This window comes from Delphinus delphis, chromosome 6 (genome assembly GCF_949987515.2).
Source record: "Delphinus delphis chromosome 6, mDelDel1.2, whole genome shotgun sequence".
Lineage (NCBI taxonomy): Eukaryota > Metazoa > Chordata > Mammalia > Artiodactyla > Delphinidae > Delphinus > Delphinus delphis.
The window spans coordinates 48826365-48847216 of NC_082688.1; the positions used below are offsets into that span (position 1 = coordinate 48826365).

General features: G+C 46.0%; 1 protein-coding gene across 2 annotated transcripts in view; it reads left to right on the forward strand.

Moving 5' to 3' along the window:
• The first annotated feature begins 520 nt into the window (after nucleotides 1–520).
• The window catches only part of KLF9 (KLF transcription factor 9), a 29535-nt gene continuing 9203 nt past the window's right edge, over nucleotides 521–20852 (forward strand). For both annotated transcript variants that reach the window (XR_009519870.1, XM_060014640.1), the window contains exon 1: nucleotides 521–1546. Coding sequence is in view for 1 of the 2 variants with exons in the window: in XM_060014640.1 (XP_059870623.1) it covers nucleotides 1042–1546 (505 nt within the window). In the remaining variant the exon portion in view is untranslated. The remainder of the gene's footprint in view (nucleotides 1547–20852) is intronic.

Below are 20852 nucleotides of genomic sequence, written 5' to 3' on the forward strand. Positions count from 1 at the left end.
GACTGGTTGCTGGGACTGTAGCGTTTGCAGGAAGTCACTTAACTGTTTGCGAGCTGGAAAATGAAACTGAAGTTCTCTTTTGTCGTAAGAAGGAACGCAACCGAGTAGGGAAGGTGTATCCCACAGCTCCGCAAGCTGGAACGTGAGCCAAGAGGCCTGGACCGGCTAAGGGATTGAGAGACACTCCCAGAGATGCGCGGCTGCTCCTTTCCAGCCTCCCGGCTGTTACCCTTTTAAATGTCAGCGTTCGAGGCTGTAGAGGTAGCACGAGGCATCGAAACAGAACTGTCGGATTGGCCGCACGCCTCAGTTCTAGACGCACCTCTCCACCGAAAGACTGTTCTGACTGGCAGAGGAAGAAAGTAAACAGAGTTGAATCACCCTCCCCACTGGCCAATTGGAGGGGGTTTGGATTGTGACGTGATGGGATTCTGCGAAATTGTTACTGAGCGAGAGAATGCCGGAACGGTGCGGACCGGCAAGAGCAGGGGCTCAGAAGCCGTCAGTGGACTGGGGGAAAAGTGTCTCTTAGACCTGGCGCTTGGTCCGGCCCTTGCCACCCACGTCCGGGTGGTTGGGTGAATGTCCTAGGGCTTTGGCTGGACTGAAAAGGCGGCCGAGGGCGTGTACCTCTCTTGCAGTTTCCTCTCCCAGCGCCTCGGGGCGTTTTCGGTCGAATAAACTTGCGACGACCGCCACGTGTGGCATCTTTCCAGGGGAGCCGGCTCGGAGCAGACTGCGCGCCCGTCGGGCGGATTGCGCCCGGCTCTGGGCACCGGAGGCGGCGAGAGGCGGCAGCGCGGCGGAGCCCGGGGCCGTGGATGCTGCGTGCGGAGGCGCTGCCGGTTACGTAAAGATGAGGGGCTGAGGTCGCCTCGGCGCTCCTGCGAGTCGGAAGCGCCCCGCGCCCGCGCCCCCGCCCCCTTGGCCGCTGCGCCGCGCCGCGCCGCGCTCGTCGTCCGAGGCCAGGGCACGGCGAGCTGAACCTCCGCAGCCACCGCCAAGTTTGGCCGCGCCTCCGGGGCTGCTGTCGCCCGCACCATGTCCGCGGCCGCCTACATGGACTTCGTGGCTGCCCAGTGTCTGGTTTCCATTTCGAACCGCGCTGCGGTGCCGGAGCATGGGGGCGCTCCGGACGCCGAGCGGCTGCGACTACCTGAGCGCGAGGTGACCAAGGAGCATGGTGACCCGGGGGACACCTGGAAGGATTACTGCACGCTGGTCACCATCGCCAAGAGCTTGTTGGACCTGAACAAGTATCGACCTATCCAGACCCCCTCGGTGTGCAGCGACAGCCTGGAGAGTCCAGATGAGGATATGGGATCCGACAGCGACGTGACCACCGAATCTGGGTCGAGTCCTTCCCACAGCCCGGAGGAGAGACAGGATCCTGGCAGCGCGCCCAGCCCGCTCTCCCTCCTCCACCCTGGAGTGGCTGCGAAGGGGAAACACGCCTCCGAAAAGAGGCACAAGTGCCCCTACAGTGGCTGTGGGAAAGTCTATGGAAAATCCTCCCATCTCAAAGCCCATTACAGAGTGCATACAGGTTAGCGGCGTCTCCCTCTCCCACCCAACTCTCGGGTTAGTTAACCTTTGGCCGGGCAGCCTTTTCCTGGGCGTTAAAGGACACCACGCTCGGCCGAAAGGGTGCAAATACTTAGGATGAGATGCTGTTTAACTCTTTAAAATGATTGAACCGGTTAGAGACGGAAAGCTCACTCCTTAATCGTCCCCAGCCTCTAGAAGCCACGGAGAGCCTTAACCTGGCGGGCAGAGTGAGTGCCGAGTGCCAGCCGATGTGCGTGGCTTCATGGGGAGTGGTGCCGCCCCTCCCCTGTCCCGCCCCGCCCCCCCCAGGACTCCCGCACCCGGCGACTCTGGGGCCACCCCACTTGGACAGACGCTGGCGGGGGTTGGGGGGCACAGTCAAATGGCGTATCTTTTATTTTACTGTCTTGTGGGATTGCCGCGAAGTGGCCGAAACCTGGAGAAGCGGCGCACATTATATGGAACCTTTTAGGGATGACTAAGGGCTCGGTTAGCTGTATGCTTGCTACTTTTCAGGGCCTGCCAAGGTGGTTTTAAATTTGGCCAAGAGTCCCCAGAGAGGTTTAAAATAACACTGCTTCAGGCAGCAGAGAAGTTTGATCAAGTGATGGTTGGTTAACTTCACAACTAGTTAGCTTTTTTAATGAGATTTCAGAGTGGATTTTTTCCCACGTGATTTAGGTCGCACCCGCCACCCTGAATAGAGCAGTTAGTGAGGAGGTGTGGTTCTTGCCGGAGGTCAAGGCTGATGATAATGAACGTTGGGATGTTCTGGAGGCCCCGTGGAAGGGTCTCTCCCAGGGAGAGCCAAAGGCAGGGCTGATCAGATGCATGTGGCTGGTAAGACATCTGCAGTATAAAATGGGCTTTGGAGACTTATAGGAACCTTGGTCAGCCAATTCTGTTGGTTCTGTTTCACATATTCAGAAAAAGTTGGAAAGCATTCACACTTGACCATGCTGTCTCCCCATCTTTAATAAGGTTCCTTTACAGCTGCTGTTCTGATAAGGAAGCACAGTGCTTGGTCCTCTCATGAACTCCTTTCCCTCTGTCCTATAACACCATGTTTAAGAGGAGGTTGTTGGAGTTACTTGGAAAGTATTGTCGTTTTTTGGTGTAATTGTTGGTACTTTTAAGATGAGGCCCTGGGCCTGTGGTTTCAAAATGATCATTGGCTGGTTTGGTTTGGTTTTGCTTATTTAAAGAGAGGCCACGTAACTGCATCTCATATTTTATTTCCTTTGGAAAGTGCTTCTTGTGGAGGTGGCTGCTGGCACAGGAGTAAAGCTGAATTTCCTCCTCATGGTTAATGCAAAATCAGGTTCTCTTTGCGGTTGTCATCTAGGTTGCCGTAAAACAGCACATTTTAAAGTTTGTGTCTGTAAGGTTGATGTGCCTGGCTTGGGGGATGTGACCTTTAGCGAGGCTCCCAGGGTGAAGTAGGGGTATATTAACCAGAGGGTGTTACTCACCAACAGCTGTTGGGCGGGCCTGGCTGTGTCAGCCATGTTCCCAGAGTTCAGCTCACAGGGACACCCACTGCCACCTTGAGCAAAGGCACTTTCTCCTTCAGGGACCTGCCCAGTTGTGCAGTTGGGGAGGCCTGCGGAGCTTCTCTGTTAGCTCCCTGAGTCTGTCCAACTCAGAAGAGCATTCTGGGCCGTTCTGCTGAGTGATTTTCTCAGGCATATAGAAATGGCTGCTAATGTGTGCGTGCACGCACGCTGCTCTTTAATTCTCCATGAGGCAAGTGAGCTCAGTTGTTTCAGGAGAACCTTTTACACAGTCCAGAGTGGAAAACGAAGTGAAGTGTTAATCCCATTTTATATGCTACAGTCAGTCTTTTGAAACTAGTGATGTGGTTAATTGCAGGTGTCTTATTTATGTTTGGGGGCTCTGTAATGCTAGGACATGGTTGGACAAAAACCTCAGCCTCTGTAAAGACTGTCAGAAGTGTACTCCTGCTAGAGAAGGTGTGTGCAAGGGATACTCTAAATAAGAGGCTCGTAGGAGGTCTCATGCATTTGGAAGTTTCCCATTCAGCTTCCAGTTAGATTGTCTTTAGGGTGGGGTAGCATCTTGATTGAAAATTTTTTTTAAAATTTTTCTATTTTTTGCTGGTATTAAACCCAGAAGATGGTCAAGAGATAGCAATTGGAATGTCTGTATTTTGTGAAGACTTTTTAAGAACTAAAATTCCAGCCACACCCCCCCTGCACAATGTGGCCCAACCAGAATCCCTCCTGCTGCTTGCTCCTGTCCTCCTAGAGTCTCATACAGATGCCACTTTTATAGAACCAGTGGCTTTATTTATATATTTATTTGTTTTGGCCACGCTGCATGGCATGCGGGATCTTACTTTCCTGACCAGGGATCGAAGCGCAGAGTCTTAACCGCTGGACCACCTGGGAAGTTCCAGAACCAGTGGCTTTAGAAGTTGAGACACTTAAAATTGTGTTTAGTTCAGTGCAGTTATTTCTAGAGTATCCTAAGAGAAAAGACCCCTTTGAGGTGGACTGAGGTGGGTTCAGATTTGTCCTTCTGTTTCCCAGTTGTGAGATGTTAACCTAGTTCAGAGTTTGTAAACTAGAGGTCTGCTGCGGAATTTGCTTTGCAAATTTGTTTGGCTTGACTAGCACAGGGTTTGTAAAGATTTTGTTACTAACATGGAAAAATCAGGATTTCCACACAAATCCAGATTTCTGGCTTCTCTGGAAAAATCGAATGAACTGGCAATACTGCGTCTGAATTCCTGCCCAGCAACAATTGGCTTGAACTGACGGTTCTTTATATGAGGCAGTGTCCCTTATTTTAATCATTTACATGGTCTCTGTTGGCATTTAAGTTTGCAGTCTCTTCTCTATTTGAGCCTCAGTTTCTCAATCCACAAGATAGGGTACTATCTCTGAACTTGGATTCTTGTGCAAAGATAATAGTTTGTGTGTACTGGGCAGAGCTTAAAATCGGGAAACATAGAAGAAACTTATTTTTAAGTAGTACAGTACTTTACATTTTCTAATACTGTGTTCAGTTTGTTTTTCTTCACCCTCTAGATCAGATGTCTTCTCAGGTGATGTACCTCTAAAATTTAAGCAGTGGATCCATGGTTAATCTGAGAAAAAGTACAAGGAATATGAACTTTTCTGTCTCCAGACCTTTTGGACACTTTAGAGTGTATTTATTGTTTCTGATTAAGTATTAGACCCATTGGAGTACTTTTCCTGAAAACATACTGAGCTTATTATTTGAAAATGCAACCCACTTTAAGTTTATCTTGGCACACCTCACATCCACACGCCACCCCCCACCTCTGAGCACACACCCCAAATTGGCCTCCACAAACCCGCACCCAAACCCACTGACTCCCCAGACCCTCTCCCACGTCCCCTCAGCCTCTCTAGGACCGCGAAAAGAAAAAAGAAAAAAGGATTATCCCAAGTTTCCTAACTTTGTGGTCACCCTGCGCATGCACACAGGCACACCCACGCACACATAGACACATGGGGGAATCTTTTGGAGAGGTAAACAACTGCATCCAAATTCCAGCTCAAAAGTCATCAGAACCAGCTGATGTAGAGTCATGCTAGGTTGCCATCGCAGTGATAGAAACCTTAGGCCTCACTTCCATGCCGGGTACAATTTTACTATCTTTTTGGAGGGACTTAAATCAGCTGTCCCCAAATGGTGACAGTGGGTTGAGCTTAAGGGCACTGCTTACAGGATTCTGCAAACCAGAAAGCCCTAAATCCCAATCAGCACACCCCAGTTTTGTGGGAAAAATTTTAAAACAACGTACTTTTTTAATAGGGCAGAAGGAAGTTCATGAAAAACAAGGAAAGACAAGAGCTGCAAAAGCAGCCAGCAGTGGCTGCTTCTGTTTCTCTTTATCCTGTTTGAACATTTCTCTGGGCTACCTATAATATCTGGTGGAGGGGACCTGGGTAGCTCCCACCATGGAAGTTATCCTCCAAACAGGAAATAGATTTTCTGGCCCCTCTAGCAACGTCCATCACTGGCTAGCTCTAACTCAGGCGGATTTCCTTCCCTGAGACTAAAGTTTTAAAAGTTTGCTTATACAGGAGCCAGGCCTGCTCTGTGCCTCGTGAACTCTTCTTCCTTAATTGCTACAGAAAGCTTTAGAGTCAACTTTTTGGTTCGGGAGAGTCTAGTACCATCAGAGGTATGAGAAGAACCCACTTCCGTTACCCAGGAGGCAGGGGTTGAGGGACAGGGCAGGGTGTTGAAATGGCCTCTGGGCAGCCCATTAATTCGCCCCTGCCCAGTCTTTCCCACTTGCTCTTCTCTTCCTGAGTAGAAGGGAGGCCCTGTGCCTTGGTCCTGAAGGAAACCACCTCTCTGCCCCCTTCTTCTTTCCATAATGCTCCCCAAAGTGATGTAGAGTGGTATTTCATAGCCTGACATGCTTCATCCAAGATGTATTTACAATTAAGTCTGAGTGGGGCCTGCATAGATCATCGTTTTGCCACCTTTTCTTCCACTTTCTCTCCCCTAAGGAGATTAGCCATTTTTTCCCCATAATTGTCCTCCCCCTGACATTTTAGTACCACAGACATACCGTAGAGCTGCTTATGTACTGTGCCCCTTTATAAGGCCACAAACCATTGTAATAGCTAAGACTTTTATAACCTGCCAAAGAGACAATCTTTGCCCTGTGGGGGCGATTTCACCCCCATCCCCATCCCCAGTGAGACTGTCTAGACCCAGGCTCATGTAACCTGTCGGGAAAAAATGAGAGCAAAGGACTGCAAACAGGCTCTAGCTGTGGAGGATGATAGGAGTCTAAGAATTGCAAAGATGTCCTGCAGGGTTTGCTTCTGGGTTTCAGACAAGAGGCTAGAGGCTCCCTTGCTTCCAAGGAAAGATGACCCACAGCTGCTTGAGCCCCAGCTCACTGCTGTAATCTCACCCTGGGGACTGAGGCCTGTGAGGGGGCCTAACAGCTCGTTATTCCTGGTCCTGGAGGTAGGAAGGACCAGTTGCTCCCTCCTCACTTCCCTCCCCCCCCACCCCATCCTTCATCATCCTGCACCTAGCTGCCCTAGCAAGACAAAGCGGGGTTGCCTTAGAAGAACTGCTGCTGCTGGCGGGATTACTGTCTCACAACAGAAAATACAAGTGGGGTAGAATTACAGATTGAAACCATTGTTTCCCGTGATTTTCCTCTCAAATCTGTGAGTGGTGAGAAGAGAGAGGGGAGGAATGCAAGTGGAGCCTGGGTCAGGGAGGGAGGTACCAGAGTCCACAGCGTGCTGTTTTGACGGTAACACCCCATTACCTTCAGACGCAAAGATGTAACCTGAGGGAAATCAATTCTTGAGACTCTGAACATAAGGGTCAGATATACATTCCTGGCTCAACTGTTGACGCTTATCCTAGGAACTAGTCATTCTGCAATGTCTGTGGGAAATTCCCCGATTTAACTTCCCAGGGAGAAACATCATGTGACATATTGGGAAAGTGGCTGACAATGGTCTTCCTTAAAAAGCTCATTGAGAAAAAAAGTGGGTGGGTGATTTCCCAGTATTCACTCGTTCAGGAGCCCCTAAAGCAACCTGACGTGGTGCCCTGGTTAGAGTCGGATTTCTTGACCATCATTTTGATTTCAGAATGCCTTATGATCGTGAGCATACTTGATTTAAAAAAAAGAAAAGAAAAGCCAGCTTTGTCAATTTTGTTAGTCTTCCAAAAATTTTTTCCAGTTACTTTTTAAATTTTCTTTCCTCCTCTTGTCTGTTCTCAGGCTTGGAGAAAGAGCTTGCAGCATTCCAGGCCTCTGCTGCTAGAATCCTCCCCCACGTCCGACCCTCCCACCTTTTCCTAATGTTTCTCCAGCAAGCCCCGCCCCCACTGAAGAGCGTAAATTAGTGCCTAGTAATTGGTACAAAGGCAGTTTCTGTTTCTATGCAACACATGCAAAAAGGAGGGGCAAAGGAAGGAGAAAAGCCCACAGACAGTTAAAAAGGGAAAGAAATGGGATCCTCTGCTGTGGTCTTTGAGCAGTCCTGTCTCTTGCTCTGCCCCACTTTTTGTTGGGAAGTTAGTCACAGGCCTAAGCCCAACTCAGAGCATTTGGTGTAAGCAGTTGTTAGTATCAAAAGAATAGAATTTGGATGTTGGAAGTGACCTTGAGAGGTCATCACATCCATCATTTTGTCTGTAAAAAAGTGAATGCTTTTTTTTTTTAACCCTCTCAGATAGATGAGGATTGTTCCATTGAAGCATTGGGGGTGCTCTGGAGGGTTTGGAAGCACACCACCAGGGTTCAAAGTCTGGCTCTCTGCCTTGGCAGGCACGTAACGTTGGGCAGAGCGTAGAAGCTACCAGAGCCTCAGTTTCCTCAGCAGCACAATGAGGACATGGGGTCCTTGGAAGTTGAAGTGCTCCAGGCCGGAGCTTAGCCAAATGGAGATCTTCCTTCACTGTGAATTCTTTGCAGTTCTTAGGTTTGGATTCCTTTCCCCCATGGTCTCCTGAGGATTTTTCAATCTGGTTAACATTTTTTTGTTTTGTTTTAACCTTGGTTTAAAGAGCTGCTTTGCATTAACCAAATTAATGGAGTGAAAGGGCAGAGGGGGAGTCAGTCGGGGGGGTGGGGGGTGGGGGGGGTGGGGGGGTGGGGGGGGTGGGGGTGGGGGAAGCTCTGCCCTTTTATTATGGGAGCGGCCAAGGCCATTGCTTGTGGGATTTCCTACTCCTCCCTTCCTGGAGCCCTCCCGAAACTTTAATACCTTTTTGGTGCTTTAAGGCCAGGAGTAGACATTTGTCTTATCCCAGCCTCAAATGGTCCCCTCAGCAAATAATAGGACTAACGTTAGTTATTATTCATAAAGAATGCCTTTCCCAGTAAGGGAGTGAGAGGCATCCATTTTTCATGCGTGGGATTTTCCAAGGCATCCTTTCTATTTGTGATTAAAGCCCATGTTTACAACGGTGCACCCGCAGGCTTCCCTTGTAATCTCAGTTTATCAGCCTTTCGAGTCTTGAGATGAGCATTGAACATCTGGATCTGAAATCTGAAGGTTCTAGAGCTGCAAGAACCAGTAAGCTCACCATCTAAGCCCAGGACCACTGGGCATGTGAATTTTTTTTTTTAACCAAAATTGAAAATGATCGCAAATTTGAACAGCAGAATGGAATTCGGCCCTGATTGAGCCCTTTTTTTGTTTTTTTTTGAAGTGAGGACTTTATTTAAATAGATTAAAATAAAGAGACGGGAGCTTAAGTCATACAAAACTAATGACAAGGATTTGAAAAGCAGGCAGCAGTATTTTGTATTAAACAAAGTGTGAACGTTTTTCCATGGCGAGTCTCCGTTGTTTTAGAAGTGCCTCCCAGAGGACCTGACTTGAACCGAAGTGGGGCAGTGAGGCAGGCAATAGACAAAAGCACAAAAATCCTGCCTGAGAATTATGGACATTTAATAACTGGAAGGAATCTTACAGATCCTCTTTCATCAGAGAGATGGAGATTTTTACCATCTCTCCCTTCCAGGGAGCCAGCTTTGATGAGACAGAGGCAGTCAGAAAAGCAGAGTAAGGCCTGTGAGAAGGAAACCAGGCCACCCTAAGGAACTTGAAGATGAGGGGTCTCCAGAGAGGTCTCTACCTTCAGCAGGGAGACAGTAGGTAGAGCCAGTAGAACACCGGCTTAGGGGTCCCTCCGACCTGTGTTTGAATCCTGCCTCTGCCACTTTCTAATTATGAGAACTCTCTGAGCCTCAGTTTTCCCATCTGTAAAATGGAGTTCAGTAATTATATATTCATAGAGTTTTTATGAAACTTAATTCAGATGAGGTATTTAATGCATTTAGCACAGTGTCTCCATATACTAAGTATTACAATTAAAAATAATCTACATGTGTTGGCCAGAAGCCCTTGAGGTGCTTAGAATTTTTGTTTACAGTTCCACATTAATCCAGCAGCAGCTCATTCATTTAAATAATACTTGTTATCGAGTAACTGTTACATGCAAAGAGGTGTGCTAGATGTTGACAGCAGGTACTGTGAATGTTGTGGATAATAATAGTGTTGATAGTAATAATAATTATAAATTATTAATACTAGTAATAATGCTATTGATAGTGACAATAATGAAGCATCCAGCATGTATTACACTCCAAGTTCCAAGCCAGATGGTTTACACACATTGTTACATTTAAACTCGCAGAAGTCCTATGCGATAGGAAGGTACTCTTATTCTCATTTTATAGGAGGAATTGGAGTTAGTTAACTTAGTCCAAGGTTACTCTGAAGTTTTCCTACTATGTTTCTAGGTGCTTGGAGTTGCACCATGAATGGTTGTTGACGAGGACTCCTTGGGTTTTTGCCAGTAGTAAGAGACCCTGTGTTTTGCATGGCTCTCTTGGATTTGGCCCCGAAGCCACCATTGTCTCTACTCTTGGGTTCTAGCTCTGGCTTCTGGTTTGTTTTTATGAAGCTTGGTGAGGAATACCTTCAGAAATCATGGACCTGGCCAAACCTATCCTGTATTTTCCAGTAGCTATCCAGAACCTTCATCCTTCCAATTGAAAAAGATCCCATTTGTGGGTCCACAGCTGTTTTAATCAAGCCTCTTGGTTGTAAGGAACAGAACCCAAACTTGGACTGGCTTAGTAAAAATGAGAACTTCATAGGTTGCCATTTCCACCGCCTTTGGGGTCACTCTAGTGTTAGGGATCTCTGGATACAGGTGGTCAGTGCCTTCCTCTCTCCCTGGCCCAGCCTTGCTCTCCTCTGCTTTGGCTTCATTCACCCGCAGGCTGTCTCTGAACGGTGGTAAGATAGCTGCCAGCAGTTCGGACTTCCATCCTGCCAATTCAGCAAGCCCTGTGGAAAGACAGTTCCCCTTTCCTAGTGATTCCAGCAAAAGCCCCAGGCTTCAGGCTTCAGAACACAGAATTTTGTGCCTGTCCCTGAACTCAGTCACTGTGGCACAGCTGGGTCACATCCAACCTCTGGGCCTGGGATGTGGGGTCGCCCGCCTGGAATTACGTAAACTCAGAGTGAGGAAGGAATGGTTTCCAAAAGGAAATTCAAGGTGTGCTGTTTATCACCCCAAAGAGGCAATAGGTGCCAGACAGGCAAAACCAGCAGCTGTTCATTCGATCCACCCATTTAGAACTACAGACAGGATATTCCCAAAGGCAGAGTTTGACAAAATGAGAGACAGATTAGTATGACAACAATTTCTCTCATTTTTCTCCCCTTTGAAGAGAAAGAGCTCTGAACTCTCTCTGGAGTTCAACCTATAAGATAACTGTATACTAAATATTCTTTGTAAAAGATAGATTATTTCAACACGTATTTCTTATCGTCAGGATCAGCCCCATAGGCCCTGCTCAGTGGATGTTCTAGAAGCCAGTACCCAAAACCTCACACGGAACACGTATAGCGGCAACAATGTGATCAGTGGCACCGTTCACTTGGTCTTAATTCCAGTCGTCTATTTTAATGCCCAGAGAAATGAATTGTGTTTACATGAACGTTTGTCACCCTGTGTGCTAATAGAGAGAGGCCTTGTCTTTACAAAGACGAGCTGTTTATATGGTGGTTCCCAATGGGATTCAGAAATCTATTCGGTGTACGTAATGCCCAAAAACACCGCAATAAATCGTAAGAGGCAAAAATTAGATCTTAAAAATAACTTAAAAAAACATATAAAAATGACTTAAATCCCTATGCTGTCGTAATTCTACAGTAGTTTTGTACCATTGCTGTTTTAATGAAAATAAGCAGAATGACAAGCAAACAGCTGCTTTCCCCCGTGGGTGTTGCAATTCATACCCATGGCCAGCCACAGGATGCTTGTCTGCTGAGCATTGCCCACCGAAGCGGGGGTTCCCAGTGTGAAAGAGACAGTCTGCACCTCTGACCTGAGTCATGTTTTCTCAGTGCCCTGCTTGCTCCCAAACTTCAAAGCGCTGTCCAGGAACGCCTGCCCCAGGAGGGCTGAGGGAGTCAGGCAGGGGCTGTTTGGTAAGAGCTGGACAGCTCAACCCTGCCGTTCTTCGTGGTCTTTGGTGACAAACACCAGACTGTATGAATTAGTGGCTCACTCCGTAAAAGCTGGAAAAATGATGTGTTGATGGCGCATGTGGCATGTGTGAGTAGGATCTGTGGTCATTGCAGCCTTACTCTCATGCCAGCAGTGTACAGAGGTTGAGCCCGGAGAGAAACAGCTGGAAACCTGATGCTGGAGCACCGTCACTAGTCACTCTGGGTCACTGCGAGTGCCGTGACCTGAGTGGCAGGTAGAGGAGGCATCCACTAACCAGACAACAGCCTCCTGTGTCTTCCTGGTTTGCTCATTGTCTTTTCTGAGCCAAAGAGAACTGAGTTCTCTTGAGCCCCCCTGCCCTCCCCACCATTTCTGCTGTTGGTGGACAAACTTTATCTTGGCAATTTGGGGTCTCTCAGTCTCTTTTGTGTTAAGTTTTATTCTCTTTTGGGTACATAGTCACAAAATCAGAGTTCTCTCTGTCTCTCCTTTTGCCTTTCTTTCTCCTGGGAGTGATCTACTTGGTGGGCAAGAGCCTCACCTCTTCTTCCGGCATCATGGAAGGGCTGTCCGTGTTGCGTGCCATCCTTTGACCTTGCTGGTCTCCCCCAGGGTGCCCTATACCAGCTTGGGTCCTGGTCCTCAGATGAAACATTAGGAGGGGTGGAAACTTAGGCAAACACTTGAGACCCTTTTCTCAGCGTGGCTACCCAGCTCCTCAGGTGCCCTGGTGTGTGTGGCGACTTCCCTAGAGAGGCTCAGACAGGCTCCAGGCATGCTGTGGGCCAGGCAGCAGTGGTCGGCCTCTGGGACTGCCCAAGACTGTTTCTAATAGGAGAGTCCAGAACGCTTGCACTTCTCAGACCTCTGTATCTGTTCCCTAAACACAGCTCCTCCAGTTTCTCTCCCTATAGCTCAGGTCTTGCTACGAAGCTCTGGCAAATTAAGAGAATTTGAGGATTTCAGGGTCTGCTTTACATTTTTAAAGCTCTATTTTGAAACCTCAAGCTTAGCAGCAACTTACTTGTTTTAAACTGTCTCTTCCCTCCCCGAGGCAATGCATCTGGAAAGGAGGGCCTGGGAGTAAGTGGATTAGAAAAACACGGAAAAGGCTGTCTCTACATTTAGTTAAGGCCTGTGTTCTGCTTTCACCTCTAATCTTGTTCAGTGCTCAGAACTGAAGCTAGAATTTGAAAACTGGTTCTAAGGATGTCCTTGGGCGAGTCATTGGCTCTCTTGAGTTGGCTTCATCTGAAACAGGATGGGTTTGAATTAAGGTGGTCATAAACATAACCCAGAATGCAAAGATTCAAAGAATCTACGTTCTCAGCATAGCTTTGCCATCAAACTTACATATCCTGTTCAATGTTTAGTGCCTAGTAGGTTATTTACTATTTCTCTTTTCCACAAAGAACTGGGCAGAGGCAGTACAGGCTGGGATGGGAGGAAGAATGCAGTCGTGGGAATTGGCTAATCTGGGCCTGGACCTAGCTGTGTGGACGTGGGTAGGTCACCTTACGTCTCTGCCATTTCAGAGTGGCTGAGCTGGGGGCCAGGTAATGGAGACATCAAGGCATAATGATATATCTCTTGCTGGGTTGAGAACCTAAAGAGTCAAGACTCTATTGTCTGTTGTCTTCCTTTCTGAGGTCCTGGCACATGTGCCATCTCACAGATCAGTTGAGGTTGGGAATGTGCAAGCAATATTCGGACAGGCTTGCTTCCAAATAGCTAGGCACCAGCTTCCGGTGAGGAAGTACTGCATGGCAGACGTTACAGACACCCACTTCCCAGTTCAGAACCTCAAGTATGGAGACAGGCTGCTTTCCACAGATAATCACAGGGACCAAGAAGTAAAATCTCACATCCAGACTCTATAGTGAGTCCATTGTATCAACAAATGAAATGTAAAAGGAAACCAAACCACAAGAGGGATTCAGAGAGAGAGGCCAGGAGCAAACCATAATGTGATGGGATGGCATTCAGGCAGGATTCTTCTGAAGCTATCAAGAATTTTTATCTTTTTAGGACATCTACCTGTGTAGGTAGTAGCAACATTTCTGGCAAACAGGAGGCTTTTAACTTCTTGATTTTTGAGTTTGATATTAATTGGAATGATTTATGCAGGGAAATGTAGAATTGGCTGTACCCAGACGATGCAAGTGTATGGGTGCTTCTGCACTTGGGTGTGGAAATGAAAAACAGTAAAGCAAAGCTCACATTTTTGTACCTGCAGGTTAGCATTGCTTTCCCATGGGGAAGGAGGACCGATCATAATGGACAGTGGGGTGTCAATGGCTTCGGGTTGCGGCAACTGTGTGGGCTGGTGCTCCACCAGGAACACTGCGCTGGGCTCTGGGCTTTGTGTATGTGCGCCTCTTTCTCCCCCTGCTTCCTAAGGGGCCTGCTCCTTGGTGGGGCAGCCCTGCCATCGCTGCCTGTGTCACTTGGTATCTGAAGGGAGATTCCTGTCTCTTCTCGAAGGAGAGGAGGAGGTGGGGGAGGAGTGAGAAAACACATGTAGCTTACTCTGAAAGTTTCTCACTTTATAACAATTTGAGAAGGAAGCAGAAGGATTCTTTGCCTTTCTTTGGTCTTGGACACTGGAGTCTATTTCTCAATAGAGTGTAAACCACCCACCCCTTGAATGGAATCGAATCTTGATCAACCCATTGGTGGAAAAATTTGAACTCATATGCATCAAAACAGTTGTTACCTTTGTTTTGTGTAAGACTTTTCTGACTTCTGATTATAAAAGAAATTTGTACTTGCTTAAAAAAATCAGAAAACATAGGGGAAAATTACAAAAAGAAGTAGAGGTTATCCCCTCACCTGTAGATAACTATTGTTCATATTTTGCATATATTCTTCCAGGATTTTTCCTCTCCTTAGAAGTTCACACACATACACAGCAGATCATGCACTGCTCTTTTCACTTAGCCGTGTATTGCTAACATCTTCTGTAGAGAATAATCTAGTACCTTTTTAACAGGCACATATTATTCCACTGTATGGAACACTAAAGTATTAAACCAGTTCTTTATTGTTAGACATTTAGGTTGTCACCAAGCTTTACCTTTTATAAACAATGTTGGTATCCTTTTATATTTTTGTGTTCCTCCCTAATTGTTACCACAAATAATTCCTGGACAAATGTATCGCCAGGTGGTCCTGGAACAATTCTGATTTCCACCCATGCCTGTTTCCTCATGCCACCATCAATGATAGGTATATGAACATACTTTTTAACACTTTTACCAGCCTGATGTGTATTTCATTGGTGTCTTGATTGGCATGTGTTGATTACTTATGAGATTGACTATATTTTCATATATTTATTAATTGGATGTTAGTAGTTCTTATTTTATAGATTACTTGTTTGCATCCTTGCCCAATTTTATTAAGTTGGGCTATTCATTTTGATTTGCTAGTGTCCTTTCTGTACCACAGATTTTAACCTTTTGTCATAGGCTGCAATTTCCTTTATTTGTTCACTGTTTTGGTTCTTAAATTTTTTTTTTTTTTTTTTTGCGCTACACGGGCCTCTCACTGTTGTGGCGTCTCCCGTTGCGGAGCACAGGCTCCAGACGCGCAGGCTCAGCAGCCATGGCTCACGGGCCCAGCTGCTCCGCGGCACGTGGGGATACTCCCAGACCGGGGCACGAACCCGTGTCCCCTGCATCGGCAGGCAGACTTTCAACCACTGCGCCACCAGGGAAGCTCCCCTGGTTCTTAAATTTTTTTACTTATGTGTGTGTGTGTGTGTGCATATGTATCTTACCATGCAGAAGTTTAACATTTTTAAGTATTTTAAAACTATCCTTCAAATAGGGTACTGCCTTTGATTTCATGTTTAGGAAGTCTCTCCCTATTCCGGGATTCTAAAAATATTCACCTATATTTTCTTTTACCTTTATGGTTTTATTTTTTACATTTACGTGTACAGTAAATGTAAATAATTCCATCTGGAATTTAAGTGTAAGGTATAAGGGTAGGGATCCAGATTTAATTTTTTTTTTTTTTACCAGATATCTATGCCATTTATTGAATTAAACATTCTTTTCTTCACTGATTTGAAATGCCCATCCCTGTAGTCTTGGGTTTATCTTCAGACTTGACTCTGCTCCACTGATTTGTCTTTTCCTATGCTGGTATCGCACTATCTTAATTTTTGCAGCTTTAATCATACATTTTAATAACTGGTATTGCAAGTGCTCATTTATTATTGTTCTATTCCAAAATTGTCTTGGCAAGTGGAGGGTATTTATTCTTCCCAATGAACTTTAAAATAATTTTGTCAAGTTCAAGAAAAAAGAATTTCTATGGTGTGTGTTAATTTCATAGATGAATTTGTACAGAATTGCCATATTCAGAACATTGGGTCTTGCCATCAATGGGACATGGGAAATGTCCCATTTATTCATTTCCTTTCATATCGTAGTTTTATGATTTTCTTCATGCAGGTCCTGAACTTTATTGGTGGGCTTATCCTGACTGACTATGCTTAGCATATAAGAAAACCATTGCTCTTTTGTATATTTACACCTATGAATGCATTTTTTTCTTCAATTGTTTTATTGAAGCATAGGTGATTTACAGTGCTGTGCCAGTCTCTGCTCTGCATTTTTAACTTTTGTTATCTTAGACTTTCCAAATAGGAAGTTGTATCAGTTGCAAGTAATTCTTATTTTGCCTCCTCCTTCCCACAATTTACTTCTTAATTTGTTATCTAATTGCACTCACTAGCATTTCCTGAACAACGTTAAATAGCTACAGTGATTGGGGCAGGAGTCCATTCCTGCCTTGCCTGACTTCCGTGGGAATGCGGCCTTCATTTTACTGCTGACCCTGCTGGGGAAAGGTCTGAATCTATATTTTCTATCCTGTTAAGGAACTATTTTGTTTTCCTAAAAGCTTTTATTAGGGATGGATGTTGAATTTTATCAGATATTGTTCTGCATTTATGAAGGCAAGATATGAGTGTGGGTGGGGGTGAATTTAACCTATTAAATGACATGTAATATCATTATGATTTTCCAATATCAAATTATCCTTTTATCTCTGGAATCCTAGTTGCTTTTTTGTAATTAAGAAAAACACTATTTTTCCTCAAGAAACAGCCTTGATTTTGTACATCTGTGCGAAGCTATGATTATTAATTGACATTTTTAGAGTTCTATTTTGAAAAGGAGGCCCAATTCCCTTAGATTTGTTTTACTAGATTGGGTTACTTTTCCTCAAAGCAGTGGAAGCTTCAGAGTTGGTATTTTTAACCCTCTTAAACCCAATTAAGTTTAGCCCATTTGGGGCTCTTCTGTGGAGTTGTGGGAGGGGAAGAGAGAGGATCAGAGGGGGGAGGGGGAGGGTCGAGACCCTAGGCCAGGACTGCAATGGCTGTCCATCTGAGCTCTGGGGAGCTTGGACAGGGCTGGATATATCCAGTTAGCAATCCCCGTATTTGTCCTCATTCTCCCTCTATATGGAAAGCTCACCACTGTTCACTTCACGACTTTACCGAGAAGAATAAGCTTCACTTGACATCATCAACTAATCACCGGGTAGGGTGGAGGCTCCTTAAAAGCAATGAGCCATCAAGTTAGCGAGTGCATAGCCAGAAGGCCCCCCCTCCGCTTCTCTTGAACCCACTGAAGACCCAGGAGAGTTCTGGAGGCCTGACCTGTCTCTGCAAAGAAAGCCTTTTACACGTTTGATGCAGTGTTCAGTAGCCGTTTTGATCCAGTATGTTTTATACTCAGAGCTGAGTCTGTCAGTGAGAGGCGCTGAGCTTGTTCTGAAGGGGAAGGGAAGTGGTATATAAATAATGAGAATGCACAGAAACTTGTGCTGTTACCAGCTCTGCTCCAGTAAAGCAGACTTTATTGTGTCACTGCCTCTGGGTGTGTTTTCCTGTGAAGACCAGAAATAAAGCACGAGTACATGTCTGTCCTTTTTTATTTTTTTCCCCCAGGAGGATGGTAACTCTCTCATTAATACGAAAGACAAGTTTAAATATTCTTTAACTGATAGTTGCTTTACCATATGATTTGTTCTGTATAAAGAAGGTTAACCATTCTTTTGGGGGCCTTAGCCTTGAGCTGAAAGGAAGGGCCTGGGGCTTCCCTGGTGGCGCAGTGGGTGGGAGTCCGCCTGCCGATGCAGGGGACACGGGTTCATACCCCGGTCCGGGAAGATCCCACATGCCGCGGAGCGGTTGGGCCCGTGAGCCATGGCCGCTGAGCCTGCGCGTCCGGAGCCTGTGCTCCGCAACGGGAGAGGCCACAGTGGTGAGAGGCCCGCGTACCGCAAAAACAAAAAACAACAAAAAAAAAACACGTATCTTTTTCTAGATACCTTAATATGTGTCTATCAGTAACTAACATGTGGAAGTGCATCCTATAGTATAGGTTGTATGCAAACTCTCCACTGGGTTAAAGAGGTGGTTGATTTCATAGGGCTGCAAATTGCAAATCCCCAAGAAGAATCCAGGTCCCCTGAACACACACTGCTTGGCTGGCACAGTGTTTCATCAAGTGTCGAATTTGAATGCCTTTATGTGTGGAAAGCACTCCCCAGTTGGCCCCAGATTCCTCTACAATCCATGGTCTAATATACTTGGCATTTCACCCACTTTTCTTATGTGTCTGGCTCCTGAAGACATTTGGAATTACAGATTCTGGTGTACACTAGATAGAAATTCAGGCCTGCAGGTTGAGATCAGGGGTCAGCCAACTTTCTATAAAGGACCAGATAGTAAATATTCTAGGTTTTGTGGTCCGTACGATCTCTTATCACTACTCAACACTGCTGCCGTAGTGAAAAAGCAGCCATAGGTAATACATAAACAATGAGTATGATTGTGTTCCAGTGCAACTCTTTATGCGGACATGAAAACCTGAATTTCATATAACTTTCCCCTGCCACAAAATGTTACTGTTCGGTTTTTTTCAACCATTTGGTAAAAACTAAGTATAGGAATGGTGTTTATTCCAGCAGGTCAGATTTGACCTATGGTCCATAGTTTGCTAACCCCTGATTTAGATCATTGACCAAAAGCCCCTAATGCTTTTCCAAAGGATCTGAGAAAAATCAAAATGATTCTAGAGCTTTTAGACCAGCAACTCACTTCCAAGTAGATCTATTTTTAAACGCTTGGAAACTGTAAGCTTGAATTATACACGTTATATGAATCTAACAAAGGCTACTGTTGGCTCTTATTTGCTCTGGGCTCTGTGGGTGACCCTGTGTCTCTGAAGCACTCAGGGAAAAGGATGCTAGGTCAATGACAGCACCTGGATTAGAAGCAATGAGAACAATCACATGCCAACTGTGAGGGGCAGTGAAGAGTGTGTAGCCATAAGCTAGACCGAAAGGGAATCCGATGGGAATGGACCCTGATTACACTTGAAATCTTTGTAAATCATAAGCATATAAATGCTTAATAGATCTCCAGTACATGCAGCTGATTCAGGCTTCATGACGATTTCCCACTGACTATCACTTCCATCTTGTTAAAACAAGGGGTGCCTTATTTCTTTTCCAGTCTTAGCACACAGTAGAGTGGTCTTCTGACCCATTTTTCCCACAATGGACACAGATCCGTTCAAATAAATTAATCTCCCCTCATGACTCGCTTGAAAGAAACATGTGCCGGTGAATAACTAAACCACATTACCACTCCTTCAAGGAAACAACCTCTGCTGGGTGTCTGTCCTAACAAGTGTTGAGAAAACACAGAACTTTTCCTTGTCATTGTTTTCCTCCCCAGCAAATCCTCAAGCAGTGGAGAGAGGGCTTCAGGAAAGGGACAACAGACAGGGGTTTTTGGTCTGTTGTTTTTTTTTTTTACAACTTATCACGCTATGAATTCTAACTATTCATTATATTTTTTAACATAACATGTTTAAAGAACACTTCTCCCATAGATTCTTCATTTGGGTTAGTGAGGACTTGGCTGCAGTCTGATTCAGAAATAGCCCGGAAATATTCCTGTGGTCTGGGAACTTCTGAGCAGGATTTGGTCACCTGCGCGACCTGGAGTTTGAGCAGACTCAGCGCGCACACGCGCACAGAGCTGAGGCCTTTACTAAATGCTTGACAGCACAAGTAGCACGGAGGTCAGATGGGATGCTGTCCTTGCCCAGCGAAGCTTAACCTTGTTGGGTTATGATAACCTGCATTTTGCCTTTTGCTCAAAAGTTCTGCTGAACTGGGTAAAAATGCTTTTTAATCCAACAGAAGTTGCAGAAGTGTAGTTTTCAACTCCATGTCATTGGATTTTTCAGAGGCTTCAGTCTGAAGCTCCTCTTTTCCTCTCCCTCTCATCTTGGCCCTCTGAGTATCCTCGTGCATCATCCACCTTGGGTAGGGCTCAGGGCTCACTGGCTTGCTATTGCCTTTTGCTGCTGTGGCTTTTCAGCTTAGAGCTCAGTGAGGAAATACTTATACTTAGACCTGTGTATAGTGAATCTGTTTATACAAATTTGTTTTGCCCACATCAGGTTTCCCATAAGAGCAGGTAGGTTGTACATGGCGTGATGGCTGTATCTCTGCTTAGAGAACAGCAAGTAAAACCTTAGTCACGAAGGTGATAGAGGTATTTTGTTGTTATTATCTTTATTTTCACATCTCTGGCACAGGTTAGGAGAAGCTTAGGGAAAAGAATCATTTTTGGATGACTCAGATGCACCACGCTGGGCAGCTCCAGGCCCTTTGAGCCTCTCTCTGGGTCCCAGGAAGGTGGGAACAGGAGTGAGAAAAGATTCACTCCTCACACCTACCTAAGGAGTGTCTGGAGAGTTCTGTGGAAACCAGAGTCTGTGTCCTGAGTCTGTGAAGCAGCTGCTTTGGGCTGTGCTTGGAAAGGTGTGAGGAGTAGGTAGGCAGGTGCTCAGAGCTGGGGGGTGGTGACAGTCACTCAAAAGAAGAGCAAGCAAGACTCTGATCTTAAGCAGCTCTTTCTGCCTTTCTGCTTGTGTGTGTCCTGCCCAACAAACATGGACACAGACTCTCCCCTGCCAATGCAGGGGTCAGGAGGCCCCCAGTGCTGGCCTGATCATGTCTGGAGGGCGGGCTTAGCTGCGTTTTAAGTGGGACGGGGAGACAATAGCGTGAATCTGAGGAGAGCAACCGTAATGGGAGGGATGTGGAAACTCTGACAAGTGTTAAGCCTCATCTGTAAAATGGGCCACCTCCGTGGGGTGTCCTGTGAGAAGTCAGTGAGATAATGCGTGTGAAACCCTTAGTGCTGTGCCTGCGCTTATGTTATTATTTTAGAATTATGTGAGTTC